At 39.1% G+C, this 26,783-nt stretch overlaps 1 protein-coding gene across 8 annotated transcripts in view; it reads right to left on the bottom strand.

Moving 5' to 3' along the window:
* MGAT5 (mannosyl (alpha-1,6-)-glycoprotein beta-1,6-N-acetyl-glucosaminyltransferase) overlaps window positions 1–26,783 on the bottom strand; it is a 330,189-nt gene that overhangs the window by 142,010 nt on the left and 161,396 nt on the right. For all 8 annotated transcript variants that reach the window (XM_015596648.2, XM_025039242.1, XM_025039241.1 and 5 more), the window contains one exon: window positions 578–654. In XM_015596648.2, the coding sequence (XP_015452134.1) occupies window positions 578–654 (77 nt within the window). The remainder of the gene's footprint in view (window positions 1–577; window positions 655–26,783) is intronic.

The raw sequence follows: 26,783 nt of genomic DNA, 5'->3' as shown, positions 1-26,783 counted from the left end.
GTATGCGTGTGTGAGTCCCACACAGAGACCATGTACTCCTGAACTGAAACTTTTCTCTGGAAACTACTGAGCAGGGAGTGGTTTCTTCAAAAGCTGGCCACATAAATAGGATTTTTAAAAAATGTGAAGAGTGAAAGAGTGGCCAAGTGTCTCTGGGTACTCAACTGCAAATGCAAATGTGACATTTAAACCACAGTCTGGAGATCTCAAAGTGGTGGTGGTGGGGTGCTTGGGGACTGGGAGAGAGAGAATTTGGACACTAATGGTAGCCCCTCATCATTGGCCCTTGAAGGATCACCTACTGGAGGCTGGGAAAGCAAGTGAAAGGCAGCTTCAAAGACACAGCAGGCGCCTGAAACGGCCCAGGCTCTTTCAGTCTGACCAGTTAGAGCCATTGTTGACTAACCCCATGGAGCTGGCATAAGCAGGCAAGGGTTGTCATGGCCACAGCCCCAAACAGGCAGGATTGAAGCAGCCCTTAAGTGACTTCCTTAAAGGGCTCGCTCACCCTTTAAGGAAGAGGGTGTTAGTGCAGACTGAGGATGATGGAAATGAATACACATCATTAGGGCCTTACCTTGATCTTCCCCTCACAGTGGGGGTAGCCATCCATAGGAGGCAATATACATTTTTCTTGAGCTCCATTAATAATATCTGTAAAGAACAAAAAAAAAGCAAAGGATACCATAAATTTTATGAAACACAAGCCTAACATCCTTGAAAAAGCAAGGAGCAGAGAGAAAAACCAAAAAAGTCTATATTGTAGTTCTGACCCTTCCAGCTGGCAACAGGTCTGATTGGTCTGCAAGGACCTGCCCTAAAGGACGGCCCACCTACAGGATGGCCAAAGACCTATGGGTGTGGCCCAGTTTGAAAGTGTAAGCCAGGCCAACCCGAGTGGCTATTTGGAAATCTGCACTTGGGAAACTGAGAAAACAAAGAAGTAAAGAGCAGGAAGTAAAGCCATTAGATTGGGGAAGGGGGTTCCACCAGGCTGGCAGGGATGTGCTGGATTATGAAGACAAACTGTGGTGACGAGCAGCTTCATGAAGACATGTGCTAGAGCCACGGCTGCCAGCAATGGAAAGAGAGGAGAACTGAATTAGTGTGTGGAGGAGCACAAAGCCACGAGGTACATCTGCGAGGTAGAGTCTCTTATGGGCCCAGTTCTTAAATTCCCACGAAGATCTCCTTGCTGCTTCAGACATTTCCTCTCAGTAAGTTCCCTTTCCATTAGCTACCTCAAGTGGATTTCTATTTCTTGCAACTACAGAGTCAAAAGTAAAAAGAATGCCTTTAAGAAACTTACAGTTTAATGGTGGACAACAGACCAACAACTGAACAACTGAACGATAGTGTGGCAGAAATTATGTTAGGAAGGGGCAAGGGAAGAACATCCACCCCAGTCTTTAAGGGTCAAAGAAGACTTCCTAAATCCGGCAGCGCTTTAGCTGATATGACGATGAAGCAGGAGTGAGCCAGGTAAAGGGACAAGGTACAGATTGTGTTCAAGAACTGAGGTGATTCTGTTACCTTTGGGGAGACCTAAAATCAGTTGTTACCCCTCGTTTCTTTTCACCAACGGAGCAAAGAATTACCAGTCAGTGAGATTTAGTTAGGAAAAATAAGATTTATTAAAGTGTGTTTCAAGGAAAAAGAAGGTCACAACCAAAAGGACTATAACCCAGTGGAAACAAAAGTTAGGTTTAAAGTATGCTTGGTGGGGGGGCGGGGTGGGGAGGGGCAGCGTGTTACAGCAAGGGCTGTAACCTTGTGGAAGTGAGGAAGTCTGTATCATATCTGGGCTGTAAAGGGAAGTTACAAAGGTGGTCTTAGATGATTGGCACCTGAAGTCATTTTGATTGACATCTGGCTGTTACATTACTCTCTGCCTACTGCACATGTGGTTACCCAGAATTCAGTCTAATTATTCATGAACTTCCGGGCATAGGCATGATATTATAATGATGGCATAATGAGGCACTAACTGCGTAAGTGCTTGTGGCCGATTAAACCAGCTATTGGTTTACAACCCTGCATTCCTTTGCTCCTCAGGATGCAGGGGTGATTTATAACTATAAAATGGGTGTTTCAGGGAGGTCTTTGGGTGGTCTTTGGGAGGGGCCTTCATTCTTGTCATTTCTAATGGTTACAGAGCTGGGCCTTCACTCCCATTGCTCATGACTACCTAACTACCCAACAGTTCCAATTGCAGGGACACCCTCTGACTGGAATGAAGAAGTGTGAGGTAGTGAGAGGTCAGACAGAAGCAGGCAGAGCCCAAATCAGAAGGGCCTCAAGCACCATGATAAAGGCTTTAGTCTTCATGCTAAGGGCATGGCAGAGCACTAAAAGGTTTTAAGGAGGGAATGGTTATGATCGGAATTTGTTTAGGAATGGCCACTTTAGCTGGACATTAGGACAACCCTAAACCTACATGCTTTTCTTTTTAGAACTACTATATCTTCCAGACCTGCTTGGAAAATGTCACGAGTACTTACTGCTGATAGTTTTCTATTTACACAAAATACTAATAAGAATTCAGATCCCAAACAACATCATTTGATAGTATTTCAGTGATGTCAGTGGCTCCTGGGGCTAAAACAAAAATTAATGCTCGGGGGCGGGAAGCGGGGGTTAGTTGAACCTGTCCCTTGAAAACCAGTTCTTTTGACAGTCTGAAATAGAGATCCTCGATCTGTGATTTAGCGTTTTTAATGAACATTCTACTTCTTATGGATAACTAGAGTATAAAAATCAATATCCTCCTTATCACAGATTGGAAGCAGAGTCGTTTAGTAGTTAACAGAGTCGTTTAGTAGTTAAGGTACTTAGCTTGTAGGAGACTTTTTTCCCATCTATACAATGAGAATAACTACACCTCTATTTCATCCAGCTCTTATTTAATAAGTTAACATTTATAAAAAGTCTGGTCTGGCACTCCCAAAACTGATAACACAGACCACAACAGGTGCTTAAACTTTGGCGTCTGCTATGTAATTCGACACAACTTTCACTCACTACATCCAGGAAAGCAATATTTCAAATGCATAGCCACTTCTGAAAATAACATTCTCTCTCTCACACTTATTTTAAGGGGACAGCCATCTTCAGAATATACTACCAAATGGACTGCCTCACCAAAAAAGAGAGATGCTTTTCAATGGCTACTACTCCTATCACTATTTTTAATTCAATTTTCTTGGCAACACTTACCAAGCAAAGCAGCAGCAGTTCCTAGAAATTAAGCTGAGTCTAAAAGCTGAACTGGGGTAATCAAACATTTAAGGGCACAGTTAGAGTGAAATGCCCCCCTTTCTTCACACATTATAGGTACTACTCCAGTTTTGGATATTCAGAGACAGGAGTCATGGAAACTAGACGCTACTGAGTTGGACATGTGGTGTGTGGGGGTGAAGAGAAATCACGAGGTCATAAAATAAACTAACAGGCCCTTGAAGGCCTGCAAGCAAACCCCGGTTGCTGCCAGTGTGGGTCCTGTCCTCTTCACCAGGAGTTTTAAGGAATAAAAATATGTTGTGCCACATGTCGACAAACATTGTCTGTAAAAAGCCAGGCAGTAAATATTTGCGGCTCGGCAGGTCACGTGGTCTCTGTCTTAACTACCCACTCTGGGTTGTAGCAAAAAAGCAGCCACAGACAATAGGGGAGGTGAATGGGTGTGGCCATTTTCCACTAAAACTTTATTTACAAAAACAGGTGCAGACCCTGTGTCTGCTATGATGAGAGTTCCAAAATGAGGATCCTCGGTTCTGCAAAGACCTATTGAAATGACTTTTTTTAAGGACACCTTCAGGCATCCTCTGCCAGAAACGCCCTCCTTCTCACTCCCTTCTGCCTTTCATCCTTTCTCGTCCTGGTTAAAACCCCTCCTCCTGGTAAGACTCAGCTCAGGCATCACTTCTGGAAGAAACATTCCTAATCCTTTCTTTCCATGCTCAACTGGGATTTAGTTAGGATTTAGTAAGGCCCTCTTCCTCATGTCTCTCCCATGATATGAACAATCGTGCTATTTTCTTTACATCTGTCCATCTCCCCTCCTAGGCTGTGAAGACGTGATAGGAAGGTAATGTCTTTCTGTTCCATCACCAGGCACTGTAAGTGCTGTTTGACGGAATAAACACACCCATGTTCCAACTACCCACTGGGCCTGACTCTTTGCTCAGGGAGAGCTAGGTTTTTACTCCTCCTCCAACTGGCAGTCTGTCAACTAATTCAACAGGGTGTCTTCTGTAATTCCATTATCTTATGATGAATTTTCCATTTAGTTACACAGTGATGGGTTTGAATACACAACGACTTCCAAAAGTTCAGTTGAATGGCTTGAGGCGCTGGGGTAGGAGAGATCTGTGAAAGCGAGAAACAGGAAGTGCCAGCTTCCCAGCGTGAGGCAGAGCTGCTCCCTGAACATGACCACAGTAACCTGACAAGATCCTCCATCACCTCACAGCTCCAGGGGAGTTTCAGCTTCTCTCAGAGGATAGCTCCTCATTTTGTTTTCATTTCAATGAGAAAAACTAAAAAAATAATGTTTTTATTAGTTTGTGTTCACAGAACATTTTTCTACCTGTCAAAGAGCCTCCAATTTAAGTTTGGTTAAAAAAACCCAAAACTTCAGGTCAAAAAAGGTTGATGTTACTTCTTTTCAGGGGAGGTTTAGCTTACTGTATACAAAGCCCCTTTGAAAGGAGACAGGATTCCACCAAAACACATTACTAGAATGTTCTTTCTACTATTCACTCCACGTTCTCCAGTATACCATTTTTTTTTTAATGGTGAGAGTGTAAGGAAAATAAAGATGTTAATGTAAGAAATAAACCTCAGCTCTTATGACTGTTTAGGACCAGTTTCATTTCTTACTCTCATAAACCAGCCCACGTTGTATCTTTCACCAAAAACTTCACTTCTGTACTGATTCTATGGTACTGTCAACTAGGCATTACCCAAAGGCAGATGACCTAGGTATGAAAATTCTGTTTTATCAGTCACTAGTACCCATGCAATGTAGTAGGGGCTCAACACTGGGTTTAATCTAAGAGAATAAATGCTTTTCCTATTACCAAAAATGCTTATGTTTCGGGGAAAAACGTGTATAGCAGAAGCAGAAGTGGCAAAAGATGTCATAAACACACACAGTGTGGGATGTTCCTGTGGAGTGTGGAGCCAGATTCTCCCCAACAGTCTTAATATATGTATATTAAGAGAGAGATATAATATATATATATTGAGAGAGACACATGCGGAGAGAGGCAATGGCATTTCAAATACATATTTGGAAGCGACTGAGAGATATGGAACCAGGCACCCATTTTTTTTTTTTTTAAACTCTTGCTTTCCTTTGCCTCTGAGGAAGGAAAGTGAGGAGAGAGTACAGGCAGAAGTAAATGGTAACAATGGTCTTAAAGGGACAGTGAGAAAAAAAAAAGGGTCACACAGGAAACGAAGGTAAATGATAATAACCTCCTTTGATATATTACCTGCCTTTCTAAAGTGCTGTTACATACACTATTGCATTGTACACTAACCACATCCTCTCAAAAAAGAAAGTGAAATCACCTTATAGTTTGGAAAGGAGAAATTTTAAAATCCTCAGCATCTACCTAAAAACTCGGCCTGCAATCACTAGAAATCTCTCAAAAGCCTGATATTTGCCGTGTGTTGAAATGTCAAAGCTGTGTCCTCTAAAGACATGGTCTGTACCCTCGAGGAGATCACCAAGACATTGGAGAGGTGAGACCACATACAACAGAGTGAGTCAGCAGAGCCCCCTCTCTGAGTACAGCGCTCCTGGAATGCAGAACAGCCGTCCTCAGTGCTATGGCCCAGGGCCCAAAGTCATGCGTCACACACGTGATTCCATAGTATATATTTTTAAACAAATTAATGAACAAATGTAACAAAGGTATGAAAAGCTCAAGGTCCAGAGAAGTGAAGAGGGCAGAAAATGCCACAGAGGAAAGGGGGTGGGATACTCTCACTCAGAATCACTGAACCAGGAATTCCAAATCCTGGACCACACACTAAAAACAGTTGAAGGAATCTGGGGTTTGACATAGGAAAATGACAGGAATGGAAGCAGTGAAAAAAGAGTCATTTCTGATGCGAGGAGAGGGGGAGTCGACTATCTCCTCTGTGAATTACTGATACTCATACCTATTGGTATTTAAAAAGAGACTTAAGGTTTTGTGAGAGACATCTTAATGAGTCATATGTTAACTGTCTTAATGTATTTACAAAGCAAATACAAGATCTATTGTGTACAAGGATGCCTTTATGATTTAGCTGCCTTGTTCAATACACATAGATGTGTATTGCTATTGTGTTTTATAAAGTATCATCATCTATCAACTATCATAAAACACTCACCTACTACAAACTTAAAATTAATTATAACCACACTTCACTGATGAACAAGATTAAAAATGTGGTTATAAAAAAGGAGGCTCAAGCCACAGCAATCAGACAAGGAAAAATAAAAAGTCATCCAAATTGGAAAGGAGGAGTAAAACTGTCATTATTTGCAGATGAGATAATACTATACAGAGAGAACCTGAAAGATTCCACCAAAAAAGTATTAGAACTGATCGATGAATTCAGTAAAGTAGTAGGATGCAAAGTTAATATTCAGGAATCAATTGTATTTTTATACACCAATAATGAATTAATCTATGACGAAGGAGGCGAGAATATAGAATGGGGTAAAGACAGTCTATTCAATAAATGGTGCTGGGAAAACTGGACAGACACATGCGAAAAAATGAAACTAGACTACCACCTTACACCATATACAAAAATAAATTCAAAATAGATCAAAGACTTAAATATAAGTCCTAAAGCCATAAAACTCCTAGAAGGAAACACAGGCAGTAAACTCTGTCATTGTTCTTAGTAATATTTTTTCCAATGTATCTCCTTGGAGAAGGGAAACAAAAGAAAAAATAAACAAACAAATGGGACTTCATCAAACTAAAAAGATTTTGCACAGCAAAGGAAACCATCAACAAAACGCGAAGACAATGTACCGACTGGGAGAAGGTACCTGCAATGATACATTTGATTAGAGATTTATATCCAAAATTTATAAAGAACACACAACTTACCACCATAAAAACATTCAAATTAAAAAATAGACAGAGAATGTGAATTGGCACTTCTCCAAAGGGGACCTACACATGGTCAATAGATATATGAAAACATCACTAATTATCAGAGAAATGCAAATTAAATGCGATTATCACCTAACATCTGTCAGAATGGTTATCATCAGTAATTCAAAAAAGAAGTATTGGCGAGAGAAAAAGGAACCCTCATGCACTGCTGGTGAGATTGCAAGCTGGTGCAGTCACAATGAAAAACTGTATGGAGATTCCTCAAAAAATGAAAAATTGAACTACCTCATGACCCAGCAATTCCACTTCTGAGTATTTACCCAAATAATTCCAAAGCATTAATTCGAAAAGATATATGAATCCCTATGTTCACTTCAGCATTATTTACAATAGCCAAGATGAAGCAGCATAAGTGCCCACCAAGAGATAATTGGCTAAAGAAGTGATACATAAATACAATGGAATATTACTCGGCCATTAAAAAGAATGAAATCTTCCCATGTGCAATAGCATAGATGAACCTAGAGGGTATTATGCTAAGTAAAATAAGTCAGAGAAAGATAAAAACCACACGATATCACCTATATTGGAATCTACAGAATAAAATAAATGAACAAAACAGAAACAGACTCATAGAAAACAACCTGATGGTTACCAAATGGGAGGGGAGTTGGGGGATTGAGTGAAAAAGGTGAAGGAAAAAAAAATTACAAATTAGTAGTTATAAAACAGTCATGAAGATTTCAATACAGGATAGGGAATATAGTCTATATTAACTAGATATGGTGCCAGGAGGGTACTAGGCTTACAGGCAGGTGGGGGAGTGGATCACGTCGTAAATTATATAAATGTCTAATCACTATGCTATGCATCTGAAACTAATATAAAACAGCATTGAATGTCAACTATAATTGACAAAAAAAATAAACACCAAAATAAAGGAGGCTCAAAATAAAACAAGGCTGACAGTCTCACTCATCATCTCAGTTCTACCGATGCTTATAAAACGTGGCACTTGACTAAACGCTCCTGGATGATGATAAACTGAGGACATGGAGGGGATGGGACAGAGAGGGGAGAGGAAGTGGGTGTTGGTCAGTGAGCCCTACATAGAAGACAGCTATTTCAAAGTGAAAGTGACCCTACCGAGAGAACCTTTGTCTATGCTTACTTTTCTGAACGTTAATTATAACAAAAATAACAATGGCACTTCTTTATAAGAACCTGTAGAACGAAGTACCATTAATTTTTTATTTAGAACTGAACAGGCATCTGATAGGTTAATGATGTCCGATTCCCTTCACCATCACTATTTTAAAGGAAGGAGGAAGAAAAGAAGAAAAAGTAGCTTTAAAAAACTCTTAGAAATCTCAAAAAACATGACCATCTGTCTGCCCAAGAAGTTTTAGGAAACTGAGTTCAGTCTCCTCATCCAGGTCCTTTGCCAACAGCTAAGATACCCATCTTCATGTCTGAGGGCTCGATTCAGCCCAAAGGCACCCCACACATATTTCCTCTCAAAAGACAAAGGGTCTCCAGTGATTCTTTGTTGTGTGTAGGACAAGGTAGTGTTTCTCTGAACACCTAAAAGGAACATGAGGCCCCAGCTATCAGATGGCCCCTGCGGGGCGCCACGCGAGCACACCACCGGCCCAGGCTCTCTGCGCCAGCCAGGAACTTACTCAATATCTTCGCTCAGCCTGGAGACCAAGCTCTTGCCAGCACCTCCATCAGCTGTCCTTGCGTCAGGAGTTAATAGCAATAAATCGGACAGAAATCTACCATGGTGGAATATAATCTCCCATTAAAAATGACCTCACGTGTCAGTCTCAGCTTGACAAATATTCACTTAGGGCTACTGTACATTGGCATTCTGAAAAAAAGTGATTTAATTTCTATAACTGAGTCATGCACACATATTCCAGCCCCAGGGCCCACGGCAATAGAAAGCTCTCTGTCCACCAAAGAAGCTAGGGAGCCATGTCTGGTAATGGGCGCAACCCACTCACGGAACCCCCCAGAGAAGCATGCTGGGCACTTTGACAAGAGTTGTCTGTAAATATTTTTTTTAACCTAAGAAAGTGGAAATGCCTATTCATTGTAGCAAAAGAATTTTAGAGCTGCAAGTGACTTCTGAAGCCGTATTAGCAAATTATTTACTTTCCCTAATTTATAAAATCGAGGCTTAGATAAAAGGACTTGCTCATTCATTGATTAAATAAAATTCATTAGGCACTTCCCATGTACAAAGCACTCTGCTTATTAAATCCAGACCTCTGTCTTCTGAGGCAAGATTATTTCCACCACATTGTTTCTAGGTATTAAAAGGCACACACCTCTACCATCACTACCGCCTTCATGTGCTGCACGAGAAATTCGATGAGTCAACACTGAAGAGTATAATGGCAAATTCTCACTCCTCTCTTACTAAGTGAGCACCTCCAAGGACCTCGTGCACTTGCTAAAAACCTGGAGCTACAGTACTGCCCATGTAAAAATACTATGGGCATAAAGGAAGTCAACAAGAAAATAATAGTCAATGTACATACGACTTTTCAAGAATGCAACTAACAGGTAAAAAGAACTCCTAAAACACAGTGCCAAGGACAATCAATGTCATAAAATTTCAAATAGTAACAGTCAAATACCCCTAGATATATTTACGCTTTCCTTTGTCATACTCTGTTAATTTTTTTTTTGTAGGGTTATCTATCCAATTAAGCTTTTAAGTCGGCATTAATAAGTTTTTTTCCGTTTGTGAGTAGAACAGAATTAAAAAGAGGACTAGGATTAAAATCTCGGTAGAAGAGACAGTGTCATTAAGAGTGTCACATACACACACATTCTGATAAGCTCCCAGGCAGTGCTATCAATAAAAGCATATGCGATTCCCAGGAACATTCAGGTAGAAGAGGTTGGTCGTTGCACACCTGTGAACACATATGCATAGCAGGCAGAAAACAGTTGAGGTTAAAAACCTGCTACTGACGTGAAAAAAGCTCACCATCATTAGTCATCAGGGAAATCCAAATCAAAACGAGATACCGCTTCACCCACTGAATGAGCTATAATAAAAAAAAAAATTTTGAGGAATAAGCATTGGCAAAGATGTGCAGAGATCAGAATCCTCAAATACTGCTGGTAGGAATACAAAATGATGCAGCTAGTTTGGAGAACGGTCTAGCATCTCCTCAGAAAGTAAAACATAAGTGGTATCATTGGACCCAGCAATTCCACTTCTAGGTATATACTCCAAAAAATGAAAAACTATGTCTACGCAAAAGTTTAAAGTAGCATTATTCATAAGGGCCAAAAGTTGAACAATGGAAACAATCTAAATGTTCACTGACTGATGAATAAACAGACGAAATGTGGCACATTCATACAATGGAGTATTATTCAGCCATAAAAAGTAATGAAGTACTGATTTATGCTATAATACGGATGAACCTTGAAAAAATTAACCTAAGTGAAAAACGGCAGTCATGAAAGACCTGACATTACATGAAATGTCCAGAAGAGGCAAATCTATTGAGACAGAAAGTAGATTAGTGGTTGCTTAGGGCTGCGGAAAGAAAGGTTAAAAGGAGGGTGGTGATAGCTAATAGGTACAGAATTTCTTTCTGAGGCAATGAAAATATACTCAAATTGATTGTGGTAATGGTTACACAACTATGTGAATATACTTAAAGCCAATGACTTGTACATACACTTCAACAGATGAATTGTATGGTAGCAAATTATTTCAATACAAAGAAACAAAACACCCTGTCACTGATTCCTTCAACAAATACTGTACCTGAGTGAGCATCTGCAATGCTTTTAGTACCTTCCCAAGAAGTATACAGAAGAATAAAAAACAATCCTTCCCTTGAGGGAGCCTAGAATATACCTAAAAGTTGCACACCAGAAAAGGAAGTTGACAGCTCAGTGTAATACAGAAATGGGACCAGCAACAAAGATAGAAGACGAACAGGCAAGAAGCAGCAGCAGACTGCAGCAGCCTGGTTTTGGCAGGCCATTTGCCATTCTCCCAGATCTCATTACCCTTCACGTGACAATAACAGAATTTTTAGCTGAACACTTAGACACCCCGATCGGGCCTGTCCTGCAGCTACATGTGACCATGTGACGGCATTCAGGCCAAGGGGATATGAGAGCAAATTACAGTAATCTCTAACTTCAGGACAATCTACCTGGCTGAGTATACAGTTCTGACCCCCTTCCTATGGGCTGGAAGATGGATGTGTGATGATCCAGCCAAAGAGAAAGGTCAGGAAATCTGATCGGCAGTGTGGAGAAGAGCCACTCTGCTTGCTGGGTTATCTATCGTGTGGAAGAGAAACCACCCTGCCTCATTTAAGCACTGTATTTTTGGGTCTCTTTGTTAGCAGCTTAGTTTGGACCTCAAGTTATCAACAGACAAGTGGGATTTGAGTTGAGCTTTAAAGTACAAGTGGGAGTAGACAGGAGAGAACATGGAAGATGAGCGAATGCAAGAACAGTCATAATGACAGCCAACAAAGACTGAGCACCTGCCTTGAGCTCCTACTATAATCCATGCACCTGGATTATCTCACTCCATCCTCACAGTACCCCAAGAGGTAATTACATAATATTATCCCCATTCTATAGAAGACACTTGGCCAAGGTCACAAAGAGATTAAGTAACTTGGCCAAGGACACAGAATAAATCAGCCCTTCTAAACCTCTCTGCATATTTAAATCACTAGGAGAGCTTTTAAAACCGTACCCCACCCTCCAGAGATTCTGACTTCAATGATCTGGGTAATGGTTTAGCCACTGCCTTATTTTTAGGGTCCCCTCACCTCAGGTGATTCTAATGGTTAGTCGCTGTCAAGAACGAGTAGAATAAATGGTGAAATAAGGTGGGTACACTTGAAGAAGGTGAAAAACAGATTTTTATCTTATATTTCAACTCTCAGAGTATTCTTCTATGAGAGCAAATGTACCCCCAGTGGGTAACAGTAACTAATCAATCATCAATGTCTGAGAGGGTGTCGGAGAGTAAAGGGGGCCGATCTCGCTAAAGCGGAGGACTTAGGGCAGCGTAGTAAGAAATAAGGTTGGAATGATTAAGCTGGAACCATACAGTACAGAATTGTGTATTCCAGGCTTAGGAGAAAATTTACCACTGTAGGAAACAGGAAGGTAGCTGCACACACTCGTGCAGTAGGGGTCAATGGCATTGGGAAAGTAATGGAGAGTCTTTGAGTAGAGAAGCAACATGCTGAAAAAAGTGAGATTCAAGAAAAAAAAAAAAGAGAGCAAAAGCCACATTTTGAGGATAAAAGTCTGACCATATGTACTTTAAAAGACACTACTGCATACAATCTTTATAGCTAAATACAGTTTACACCTAAAGTTGTAAATCGTTAAGGAATCAAAAGTGGTCCTTCACTGGTAAGGAAGCCCAAGCTATTTTTCCAGCACGGGTCTATAAAAATATGAGTGTTCAACCCCTTCTTTGGTTTATAGCAGCTTCTAATGCCTTTCTTACATCAATCTTTTAAGATCAATTTTCATTTAAATAAACTCTCATTGGTGCCTACTTCGTAAGCAATTGGTAAATCTTTTTCAAATTTCCGGATGTGTTTCCAAAATGACATTGCATAGGGAAATCTAAAAATCAAAACGAACGAAAAAGCAAGCAAACAAACCAACAAACAAAACAGAAATAGACCCATAGATACAGGAACCAAAACTAGTAGTTACCAGAGATGGGGAGAATTAAGGGACTGCATGAAATAGGTAAAGGGGATTAAGGAGTACAAGCTCGTAGTTATAAAATAAACAAGTCATGGAGACGTAATATACAGCCTAGAGCAATGGTCTCCAACCTTTTTTGCACCCGGGACCAGTGCTCCCATGAGAATCTAATGCCTGATGATCTGAAGTGGAGCTGAGGAGGTGATGCTAGTGCTGGGGAGCAGCTCACCCATCACTCACTTCCTGTTGTGAGGCTCTGTTCCTAACAGGCCAAGGACTGGTACCAGTCTGCAGCCTGGGAGTTGAGTACCCCTAACTTTGTACGGTGACAGATCGTAATTAGATTTCTCATGGGGAAAAGTTCATAATATACATCATTATGATATACACCTAAAATTAATAGGGTACTATATGTCATTTACAGGTCAATACAAAAGATGATGAGATTAGAAATATGCTAAAAAAAAAATGGCATTGCATCAGCTTCTAAAGTTACAAAGCTATAAAAATCTGGCCTCGCCAATCTTCAAATAGTAGATCAATCTTCTCCAAAATTCCATTTCTCCTCACTGGCCACCATACTAGATACTTTCTTTTCATGAAGCAACCTGCTCCTGGAATTGACACTGTAAAATGTTCCAAAAGAGAGCATAATCTGGTATCCTGGTATTTTCAAGTATGTACTTGACACCTCCAAACCCAGCAGTGGAAACGCTAGAAAAAGTGAGTGAAGTGAATAAGAGCTAGTGTAGTATACATTCCGGAAAGGATAGAGGTGTCTAAGAGATCTCTCCGGGGATTATCCCTCTGCTGTTTACCAGATGGATGACCTGGGCAAGCAACCGAACCTTCCGGAGCTAATGTTTCCACATGCAATGAAAAAAATCATCAACACCTTCTAACATCTGAGTTACTCTTTCTGGGCCAGGTACTGTGCCTGGAGCTCATTTATTGTTTCATATCACCCTCAGCACAACCTTTGAAGTCAAATATGGAATGCTGAGGGAGATAAAAACATGAGAGAGATTGCCTACATCACATTGAAATATCTCACACTAGCTCTCATTCGCTCAATTCACCTTATTGTTCAATATACTTGTCCTACTGTTTGTATATTCTTTGTGTCTGTGTTACCCATCTCTGATCCATTTTATGTCACCATGCCTGGTGGAGTGTAAGATATAGTGAATGATTAAGATACTTTGGATTTATGGAAGGAAAAAGTTCGAGTGTTTTTAAATCAACAGCACAACAGCATATACTGTATATTCTAATAGCTCTGAGATTGGAAGATAAAACTGAGTTTGCAATATCATTTGGATGAGTTCTTTTTATGCACAAATCTACATGTATTCATCTTTATGTAAATGCCATATTCTGTAAGTTTATACTTAATTTCTGCTATCATTCCTTCTGCTACAAAATGTTCTTCAAATGTTCTCCAACATCTGAAGTAACAAAGTAAGGGACATAAAATATTCCACATGGTTATATTGCATGCAGCCAGTTACAAATGGGCTTAACAGTCACTAAACTGGGAGAATGGTAATTTTATACATCAAAAAGTTCACCAGTATCTATTTCTGGATAAAAGTTTCTGTATATATATTTTAAAATAATATAGAGTCCTGACCGATTCTGATGCATCTTCAGTTGTCATTTTAGATTTAAGAAAATATACTGAGAAGTAGGTAGCAGATATTAAGAATTCATGATTATACCTGCAAAACTATATCATATTCTTAACTTTGGGGCCTTAGGCAATTTTTACACCTAGTTTTCTCTAATAAGCAAGGTAGGGCACAGCCTTTCACAATGTCCCCTCTCCTCATACGCAGTTTCCTGGCAGAGGGAAAGAAGCATCGTGCAGCTACTCTACTGTAACAGCAGCACGCCCTAGAACATGAAGCGCGCACATTTTTCTTCGACCTCTCAAACAACAAGGGGTTCAATTTTTCTTCTAAAACATGACTGGGTTAAGCACAGCTCACACATTTCTGACTTTTCTTATCAAACTATCCAAGGTGCTTTGGGTTTGAATTTTTTTTAAGGAAACTAGAGAAATATATAACTGTGTTTGTGTGTATGTCTAGTTCTTTCTTGAAACTGAAGAAAAGGAAAAAATACAAAATAACTGTAGAAGGCAGGCAATATCCCTAGGCTATTTTGGTTGTACGAACTGCCAAAAATGTATGTTCTCGTCATATCACACAGTGCCCCTTTTCTGAATCACCTGTCACAAGCCTTTATGCGGCTGTTGATAAAGAACGAGGATTCCAACTGATACCCAGACATCCTCAGGCAATGAGGAGGTGCTCTGATTATTTTTTTAATAGGAAATCAAGATAAATTTTTGTTTTCATTCTCTCATATGAACCAAGTGATTCATTTTTGTTTTGTTTGCTTGATTATAGCCTCCTTTCTCCCTTTTTAGCATGGAAAACTTAATTTAGAATTAAGATGACACCTTGATAATAAGTTTTTGGTACTAGAAAAAGTAGAGAGAAAACAAAAGAAGCTGGAGACCTAGAGGATTGAGAACACCCAAAAGTACACCAAGCCTTTGCATACGTTGGAAGAAAGGCTGAAAGCTACTTATTTTTAGGTTTCATTTGATTTATCCAGAGTTGCATCAAATCTGTAAGCCCATTGTCAGAAAACATACGCCTGCTAGATATGTTCTTGGCTAGGGATGTCTCTCAAAACCCAGGCTGTCTTATAACTTAATTCCTTTTACCTCTTCTAGCCCTTAGCAGGTTTTCCTTCCTGCGTTAAGGAAACATGCCTGGTATTAAGACTATGTAAATTTGGACACTAGTACTCAGCTTGTGAAGTGGAGAGATTAATGTGCATATTATTAAATGTTATGTGATATCCTGGAATGCTATTTATCTATTCAATAGAAAAGGCTAGTTAAGTGTGTGAATAAGTTCTTTACAGTATGATGCTCAAAGGTTTTCAAATGTTTGGGTATTTGTTTTAGAAAGGAGTCTATTCCCAGACTGGACTTTGTTTTTTGAGTCAGTTACTAGAGGGCTTTGATCCTCTGGTGGTTGAATTACTACCTGAAGGTCTTCACTGGATACCCCTCCACCATACTACGATCCAGAAGACACTGTACTCACTCAACCACTCACTCCTCTCCAGCCATGGTGTCCAGAGCAGAAGGAGAGCTGTCATTAAAAACTCACTCTCCTTGCCAACTCGGAAACGATTATTGTATCAAAAAGCAAGAAAAAGTTGGCAATACATACCAAATGGCAGGAGAAAGTCAGAGCTGTGGAAAGAAATAACCCAGACTGTTGAGCAGGGCAGACTACAAAACTGCACTACTTGTGCGGGAACTATGTGATTAATTTACCTTGGGATTCTTTATAAATCAAAGCTGAGAAATTATATACTGGCAATGGCAGAGCAGCTTATATGAGAATGATCTTCCCACAGACAATACTTATAATAAGACAATTACAAACAGTAAGGAGAAAGGGCAGATACTAGAAGAGATCTGATCCTTAAAAAAAGAGAACTGCACTGGATAAGAGTCACATTTATACAGCTTTGCCCCTGAAGGGGCTGCCCCTTCTCGGTGGTGGGAGGTAAGCAGAAGGTAAACAAATGGTTCTAGTCTTATAATTAAGTCTGGGTAATCAAGGTGGCTAGAAATGGAGGTAGGATAGTTCCAAAGAGTGGGGGCCAAAGAAAGGGAGCCTCCAAATCTGCATGTAAACTACCTGAAAATCCTTGAATGACCCCAAAGCTGAGCATTTGTAGGAGAGACTTTAAGGAAAGTTCTAAAGGTGTTCAGAGATTCAGCTACTGTTCACTGTAGGGAAGTCAGTTTGAATCCCAACAAAATGGAGGGGTTTGCTTAACATTTCGACTTTCCACTGAAATCTCTGAAAGGCCCAGGATTTAAGAATTTCTATGACTAGGGTGAAAACTGAAACAGACATACCCAACAAACCATAAAATCAAGTCTTCGTAAGTTGAAGGTGGTCAGTCAGTAAATTAACTGCTTGCTAGAACAAAAATCAACTATAACACAGCATCGTAACGTCCAATATGTAATACTTACTAGAAATGAGGAAAACAAGAAAATGTGAACCAAAGTCAAGAATGGCAGTAAACAAAAACATATCCCAAGTTCGTGTAAATGTTGGAATTAACAAAAAATTTAAAGCAGCTATTATAAACATAATTAAAGACAAAGGACAACTTAACAACAAAAAAATCCAGAAATTCCAGAACTGAAAAGTATTATCACCTAAAATGAAAAATTCGCAGAACAGAATTGACAACAGCTTGGAGATGGCAGAATAAACAATCAGTATACTTGAAAAAATAGAAATTATTCAATCTGAAAAAGACAATTAGAGATAAATATTGGAGCGAAACAAAGAGCAGAGTCTCAGTGACCTGAGGGACAAGATCATGTAGACTAGACTGTGTAAATAAAATGGTGCCCAGACGTAGAAAAGAGAGAAAATGGAGAAAATACTTGAAGAAATAATAGTAAAAAACTTTCCAAATTTGGTGAAAAACATTAACTTCAGATCCAATATCTCAGTGAACGATAAGCAAGATAAATACAAAGACAATTACATTTATTATAATCAAACTGCTAAAAGCCAAAGATAAAGAGAAAACACTGAAAGCAGCAGGAGAAACATGAGACACATTACATAAAAGAGTACAAAGATAGAAATACCACCTGACTTCTCATCTGAAAAAGATGGAGGCTAGAAAACAAAGAAACAGCACTTCTAAAGTACTGAAAAAAAGCTACGGTCAATCCAGAATTCTCCACCTTTATCCATAAAAAATCCCTGTCCTAAAAAGCCATTTTCAGAATGAAGAGAGAATTTACTGCCAGCAGACTTGCACAACAAAAATTAAACAAAAGAAATTCTTTGCATTGAAAGGGAAATGACATTAGGTGGAAACCTGTAACTATAGAAAGGAATGAAAAGTATCAGGAATGTTAACATACAGGTAAATATAAAAGACTATCATTTTTTCCTTTCTTAATTTCTTTGCTGACTGACTGTCCGATGCAAAAATCATAGTAAGGTATAGTGAAGTTTAAAATATTTGTCGATGTAAGGTATTTAACAACTACAGTACGAAGGATGGGGAATTAATGGAATTAAACATGAGGCTTATAACATTAACTCTAAGGAGACTGTGATAAGAAGGTATAAATCTCTAGAACAAGGGATGGCAAACTACAGCTTATAGGCCAAATCCGGTCCACTGCTTATTTTGATAAATAAAGCTTTACTGGAATAAAGCCATGCCATTCACTTATATATTGCCTATGGCTGTGTTTGCACTACAATGGCAGAGTTACAGCTGCAATGGAGATCATACGGTCTATAAAGCTAAAATATTTACTATCTGGTGCTTTATAAAAAAAAAAGTCTGTCATCATGGATTCTGGCTCATACTGTAAATTCCACTGTGTTCTTACTCTTTTCCCACTTAATATTTATTTCCCCTTCCTGGCTGCCTGACCTGTGGGTTTCAAGCTCTAGCATTAGACACGAAGATAACAGCCTTATAGAAATTGTTAAACAAGATTCCACAATTGTGTAGGGTCAAAGCCCTTTAATAAATCCCTCAGTATACATACAGTTGTGTGCATACATGCACGCACACACATACATCATTTCTTAGTGGTTTTGCTTCTCTGATTTAATCCCGACGAGTGACAAATTAACAAAGCTAAAATTAGTTCTTTAGAAAGAATAAAATTTATAACCCCCTCCAGCAAAAGTGATCAAGAAAATATAAATAAGCAATATTAGGAATTGAAACAGGATGTCACTACAAATCCTATAGATGTTAAAAGAATAAAAGATTATGAACAACTTATAGCCATATAGTCTACTATTTAGAAGAAATGATGGGCTCATGTATTTCTGGCAGCATTATTCATAATAGTCTCAAACTGGAAATGACTCACATGTCCATTATCAGGAAAGAGATAATTCTATTGTGCTATGTTTATAAAACAGAATACTATTCTGTGACTTAAAAAAAAAAATACAACGGACTACTGATATATGTAACATCATGTATGAATCTTAAAACTATTATGCTGAAAGAAGCTAGACACACAAAAATGTACATACTGTATGATTTCATTTTTATGAAGTTCAAGAACAGGCGAAATTAATCTACGGTGATAGAAATTGGAACAATGATTGCCTGTGGGGGAGAGAGACTAAATGCAAGGAGGCATGAGGGAACATTCTAGGGTGATGAATATGTTCTGTATCTCGCCTGTGGTATTGGTTTTATGGATGTACACATTTATCAAAACTCATCAAATGGTACACTTTAGATCTGCGCCTTTGCATTACATGCAATTTTCCTCTCACATAAAAATTAAGCTAAGTTGCTTTAAAAAATGTATGCTTTCTCTATGACTCAGGAATACAGATGAAGGAACATTATTTTCCCTTACTAATCTCCACTTAGTAACCCTTTGCCAAGCATCTTCAGAGGAAAGAGTTATTCTCCAACAAACTCATACACGCCTTAAAGCACCTCAAATTATAGTAGCTTCAATGGCTTCCAATGTCACATGTTTCATTGTAGGCTGACTATGCTAGGGGTTCCCTCAGTTTAGGCTGGTTACAAAAGCAGAGAGAGAACAGACATTCAATCTTTATTCTGGACATTATAATCTCAGAGCTAAGTACAATCTGTAGGTAAAGTGTTTTTCTTGGCCACCGACTGCATCTAGGTATCCCGTATAGTGGTGGGCCCAAAGCTAAGAGGGGTTTAAATAACAGTCTTTGCTCTAAAATGTAACTGCACGTGTGCAAAAAAGTCAACAGTTCCAAGAAATAATTCCCCTGCACGACACACAAGAAAGGCTGTGATTCACTGCTCCCTGTCTGTAGGCTTTGACAGAAACCACTTGACTCCAATTAACAACATGCTCCAAAATAAGCACTGAAAAGAGAAAATGGTCTAAGTGAGAGAAACAGGAGGACTAACTGAAAATTTTTCATTTTTCAGCATCATGCAGAGGTCACAAACCAAAGGGTCAGAGAATGGCTGCTTCTTGCAAAAGTTACAGTGAACAACCTACCGGAAGTGTAAGAAATTAATCTCACTTTACTTCCATTCTGTTCACTAGAACACAGAAACTAATTTAATAGTAACCTCTGCTGCAGAACTGCAAAAGAAAGAGTAATGACTAATAATTTCCACAACTATACCACAAAATTGAACGCTATGAGCTTAGAGTATTCACAAGGTTCCACCTAAGCTCCGCACAAGGCAAAGGGAAAGCCAGGGAGAAGCCTGTTAGAAAGAAGCAAGGTTTATGCGTTCCAGGGGTGAGTGTTTGCTGCAGGAAAGAGACACTGCCCAAGGAGGCCTTTGGACACTGACTATGGGATTAAAAAAAGATGGCTTTGAAGTGAAAACTTTTTTTTTTTTGATGAGGTCTGTACATATCCAATATGAAGTTCTTAAGGAATAAAAGATGAGAAAGGGAATAAATATTAGATATTATTATCTAAATATTAGATCAGAGAAGGAGAAGAATTCTAAAAGTTCTTTTAGATGCTACTCCTGTTTGGTGTGGCCCTACCACTGTGAAGTCTGAAGAGAAGGTGCAACTATCTATAGTTGTAAGGGATTCATGACAGTATTCATACCACATACCAACATATGTGGCTCATCTGACTGAAATAAAGATCATGATGCAGATGCACTCCATTTAAAAAAATAAAACAAAATCAAAGAGCTACGAAACCTTAAATATAAACTTTGTTTTCGTTTATTCAACTTAATGAAGGTCACGCAAGTAACTTTCAAAATCCTATCCAGCCTGCAGGTCTAGCTCCCACTCTTCCCTCACCTGTGAAACTGCAAGAGTATTTCAGCTCAGACAGACACCTTCGGGCTGCCCGTGAAGTTCTATAAAAAATTTTAATCTGTAATGCACAATCTACAACTGTCTTGTGTTCACTTTGTCCTCTAACTGGGGTGTGTCTGTGTGTGTAAACATGAGCATAACACGAAAATACTGCAAAGCCAAGTAGATTAACTTTCTCAAGGTCAGTGACCATGTATCAGCCTTCTTTTGTACACCCCAGAAAATAGAACAACAATGGCTCACGGCATTGACACAGATTTTGTGAATTAAAGATGGTGCTGATGGTGCTGGTACTTGGAAAGGTCACATGTGAACCCCAGGGGAGAAAAAGTAATGACAAGTGACATGTGTTTCTGGGAAAGATGGCACAGTGTTTTCAGAAATACCTAGGTAAATGTATTATTCTCAAATGAGGACATCGTTCTTTTAGAAGAAAGGAGAACACTCATTTTTTAAACATCACTTTCTTTTCTTTTATTCTTCTTTTGCCTTCCTCATTCAGAGGGAAGGTAGTCTGAAACTGCTTTCATGCTTTTTGTTACTTTGAAATCATCTCGGCTTTTACCCATCTGGCCCCAATTCCAATTTGTGCCCCTACAAACCAAACACAAACAGCCCCACACACTTATCCACAATCAACCATCACTAACACCACCATGAAAAACCACCCCTTCCCTGATTCCCAGCCTAGACTCAGTTCTTTGGTATACTATTGATCACATTTAATCAAAAGAGACTACAAGAGCCCATCCAAACTCATCTTTGGCCCTGAATTTATGTCATATTGAAAATAGCTTCCAACACCTAGAAACTCAGAACTACATCTGTACATTTTCTTATAAAGTAAGTCTGCTTAGCAACAAACTCTGAGTCTTTTATTTGTCTGAGAATATCTTCATTTGGCCTTCACTATTGTAGAACAGTTTTGCTGGAAAAAGAATTAGTGTTAGTTTTGATTTTTTTTTTAAACTAGCACTTTGTATACCATTGTCTTCTAGTCTCCATTGTTTCTGATGTGATGAGCTGTTTTTCTCTTATTGCTTTCAAGATTTTCTCTTTGTCTTTCATCAGCTTAACTATGATGTGTCTACATGTGAACCTCTTTGTGTTTATAGTACTTTGGGTTCACTGAGCATCTTGGTCAGATTAATGTTCTTTAACAAATTTTGCAAGTTTTCAGCCATTATTTCTTCAAATGTGTTTTCTGCCCCCTCTTTTCTCTTCCTCCTGCTCCTGGGGCCCCTATTACACATACATCCTTATGCTTGAATTCACACAATTTGCTGGGACTCTGTTTTTCATCATTCTTTTTATACTTGGATTGGGTAATTTCTGTTTATCTATCTTCAGGTGCACTAATTATTTCTTTCGACATCTCAAATACTGTCATGAATCCCTTACATAAAATTTTCATTTCAGCTACTTAAGTTTTGAACTCAAAAATTTCCATTTTGTTCTTTTTTATACTTTTTCCTTGTTGTGATTTTCTATTTATTAAAGTCATCATACTTTCCTTTAATTTTTAAAACATGCTTTCCTTTAGTTCTTATAACAGTTGCTTTGAAGGCTTTGTCAGCTAAGATCTGGACCCGCTCACAGACAGTTCCAATTAACTGCTTCCCTTCCCTCCCCCTTATTTTAGATTACTTCCTGCTTCTTTGCATGTCTCATATTTTTTTGCTGAAACTAGACATTTTGGATATGTATTGTAGCAGCTCTAGATTCTGACTTCTCCCAAGAGTTTTTGTTGCTATTATTTTGTTTAGCAATCTGTCTAGATTAAATCTGTGGAATCTGCTTCCTCCATAATTTTTGGTTGTTATCTCTGCTCGGGTTTGTTTGTTTGGTTTTGGTTTGGTTTCTAATTCTCATTTCTTTTTTATTAAGCCTAGAGTCCCAGGGCTCACCGCTGTGTCTGCACAGCTCAGTAGTCAGCCAATAATTGGTCACAGGTTATAAACAAACACCTCAAGTCAGTAAGAGTTCCAACAGATCTCTGTGCCTGTGGGTAGAAGATTCAAAATTCAGTAGTATTTAAAACTATCTAGCCTTTATTTTCTGCCATACCCTCTTGTGTTTCCTCTGTGTACACACCCAGATTCATGGTCAGCTAAGGATGCATGGACAGCTTTGGTTCTCTCTGGTCTCTCCTAAGCAGATTCATGGAGAGCTTATCAAAGTTCCTTACGAATTACTTCCCAGATTTCCATACTAAATATCTAGCTAGTTTTCTGGGTCATTGCTTGTCTCAAACTAGAAGGCAGCCTCAGTCTAGTTTAGCCAGTGCTACTCATACTTGTTTGTCAAGATCACTACTGTTACTGACTAGACATGGGATTTTTCTGTGCTCCACTCCAAATCAAGTCAAATCCCTCTCTACCTCTCGATGAAGCTGTTAGTTTTCTCACCTTGCCCTGCCCTGCTAGAAGTACTTGCTGACAGAGCCAGAGTACAGAATGGCAGCAACTCCAGGCAAAAAGGCTATGAATACCATTGTTTCTATACAGACTTCATGAGTTTTTCACGAGTTATCACTTCTCAACTTAATATATGCCTTTTGTCAATTCCCGAAGCCCTGAAATGATTATATTTGACAAGTTTGTTCAGTTTTATCATTGCTTTTTTGGAAGAAGGTCTACCGAGCTACTCCTTTCACCATACTGAAAGTCCTCCCTCCAAACTACACTGCATTTACAGAAAAACTATGAATTCTGTCAAATGCAGAAGTATAATTTATTCATATTTATCAGTTTGGGAAATAATTTTCATCTACCTTCCCTTTTCTAGATTCCAGAGCTTTTACCATTTGAATACAGAGTTTTGTTTTCTTTACCTAATCAAATAGCAAGGCTATTTTAGCAAAGTAAAATAAATAACAGAAGAATGAGAGGTTACATGAAATAGATGACAACAACTGCAGAATAGAGTCAGCTGTATAAAAAGATTCTGTTTTTTACTGTCTGTCATATACTCTATGAGCTATAAGGAAAGCGGTTTTTCTTTCAAGTATTAAAATTAATTCCAAAGGGTGAAAGGGAGAAACAAGAAAGGAGCAAAAAGAGAGAGGAGGCAAAAGAACCTTAAGTTCTAGTCCTATGCTGTAAAAGGGGGGAAAAACCCCCACGAATATTTAACCTTCTACCAATAAAAACTTGAAGTCAAGAATATTAAGAACAGGAAATTTAGAAAAAAATGAACGAGCTAGCCATTCCCTCAATACCAAACCAAATAACTTAATATTTGGTGTTTATTTAGTACCTACAAATTCTAGAAATTGTCTCCCAAGTGCAGACAGTTACATGTGATCATAGTGAATTTTTAAGTTGTGTGTTATTTTTGTGCACCTGGAATCCATCCCCATTTCTGTGAAACACGGCCCTGTAAAAAACGCAGCAACTCAAATACAGTTGGCTCTGCTTAACCCTGCTACATGAAATTTAATGAATTTAGTCTGTTCTCTTCGCACCACCTCTTTGCCTAAATGGCCAAGATCACAGTATTTCTTTTTTCCAAAAAGTCAAAATCCAAATAAGAACAAACATATGTGCTTGAGGCTGCCAAATATTACTAGATGAACCACTCTTCGCTTCCAAATGATTTCACTCACTTTCTATCTCTCAAATAAAGTTGCAGTCATTTTTTGGGTCCTACTACAAATAATAAACCTATAAATTCCTATGATTTGGAAGGAATGGTGTGAAACTATCTAGCCCATCTCCCAATCTTTAAGCAGAACTTAGATTAAGATAAGAGAGCATTTGTTGTGTAAAGGTTAACAGACTTAGCTGAAAAACAAAGTGCAACTTGGTGTAACTCAAGCTCCCCGAAACCACTCCGGTTGCGTATCAGAGCTGCCCAAACGGTACTCTTAATGCTTCCAACAGAAACTCTGAACAGCCCTTTCCTGTTTGGTTGAAGCCACTGACATCATTGACAAGCCACTATCAGGCCACTACTATTGCTCTTGTAATCTCTGGAGAAAATCTGTACGATATGTCGAAATGGAATGAATACTCTTAGTAAAATGATAATGAAACTACCCCTTAAGAGACAGAAAAAAGAGATTAAAAGAGGAAGCCAATCAGGGGTAAAAATATTTTCGACATCATGAAGATTTCTTTCCAATTATATCCTATTTCATAGCGCTAATGTTTTGAAATTACTGAAAGAGGACCTGTAATGATTGTATTTTCCCTGCCCAACTAAGAAAAGCCATGTAGTTGACTTGGGCCCACTGAACTCTCAATTCCACTGCCAGCCTCAGCATATATTTTTAGCACGATCCAGCTCTACTATGGCTATATTCAATTTATGAGTACCTTAACCATAATTTCTAGATTTTTCTAGCCACTCCAAGTCTCTAACTGCCTTTTTCTGGCATTTTCAAACCCCTTAAGAGCCACCAAATGTCAATCAATGTATGAGGTATCCAAAACTATATATCTAGACCTTTCATAAAACCACAACCCTTAGCATGCAGGACTATAATCCCCTCATACAGAACTTGACAAGTGGAATGTACCTGGGATAAAAATCCTTTTTTAGACTATATATTTATAAGTTTGTCTCAGAAAGATGAATAGCATACCCTAAATACTTAACCCTTGTGGTTTCTGAGACAAAAAACAACCATCATCCCAACAAAATCCTATGCTGAGATCCTATGTTAAAGACTCAGAAACAGATGAAAATAAAAACAAAAACATTAAAATGAAGAGTTACTTTACTGCCAGCGTGGAGATTTTCCCACTAATTCTAAGGTCCATAGGGCTAGGCAACAGGTGCTGTCCTTAATTAATGCCTGAAACCATGCAGACGTCCGGGCCACCATGAAATAAGGTTGAACACAATTATCTCTCTCTCTCCCTATTTGCCCCTCACTCATAGGCAAAAGAGTTGAGGACAACAGAAAAGTGAACAGGATTTCTTTAGGAAGTGGCAAATGCTGTGTGAAACGGCCCAAGGACTAATCCCTGCCAGATCCACCTTCCCTCCATTTGGACACTGAAAAACCCAAAGAAAAAGCAGGTTCCCTGAGAAGAGAACAAAGAGAGCAAGATACCTGACAGAGGGTGTGGTCTAGCCCTTCCCCCGGCCCCCACTCGTAGTCTGCACACAAAGGAGGAAGAGTGAGGGAATGAGGATGGAAATGGGTCTCACCTCATTCTAGCAAAGCCACAATCACAGACCTGAGAGCTGCTGCATGTCCCCGTGCCAGCTGACTGTAGCTTCAAGGGGCTTAACCACTATCGAACAGACTGTTTTCCAGCTCGTTTTTCTTCAGTTTAAAGGAAGAGAGAAGGAGAACTAGAAAGAGGATGGGAAGGAGGAAAAAGGGGACAGATAGGTGGAAGAGAGGGAATGAAAAAGAAGGGAGCAAAACACTTACTTGTATTAACACCCGCAGGCTTGTCTTGTCCCCCCTTCTCCTTAGTTACATGAAAATCACGTCATGAGTAACTACCTAGTGCTTGGAACCAAGTGCCCACTGATAATGGAGTCATTTGCAATTTAATGAATCCACCACCCATTTTCAATTTTTATATGTTCCACTCAATGACTAATATACTTATTATCATATATACATGTTATGAAAACATGCAGAAGGAGCCAGGGTGCACAGTAGCGTCCAAAATGAATTGTAATTAAATGAGAATAGGTTACCTCTCCTGTGTGAAGGTCTATTAAGGACCCGCATACCCCTGGAGGCATTCTTGCTTTCTATTTCTATGAGTGACAGCTATGGATCTGCTCTGAGCCAGGCACATATCTGGCAAAGAGTGAATATGGGCCCATGACCTCCTTCATCTGAAAGCTATTTGGAGACCCCACCTTGAAACACGGCCTTCCGGGTACCTGCTTGTTCTTATTAACTCTGGTACCTGGCTCAGTTGCAGTGGCTTTTCAAAGAGCTGTAGGAGTAGAAAGTCATGTAACGTGCTTTGATAAAGCCCCCCTGTGTGTCATGGAGAGTCTACAGCACAACCGCTGGTTGTAAGAGTTGACCATGGAACAGTAACCTCCAA

The sequence above is a fragment of the Pteropus alecto genome, unplaced genomic scaffold, assembly GCF_000325575.1.
Source record: "Pteropus alecto unplaced genomic scaffold, ASM32557v1 scaffold3, whole genome shotgun sequence".
NCBI lineage: Eukaryota > Metazoa > Chordata > Mammalia > Chiroptera > Pteropodidae > Pteropus > Pteropus alecto.
Note: the sequence above shows the minus strand (reverse complement) of the source record. Positions and strands in the feature narration are given on the sequence as shown.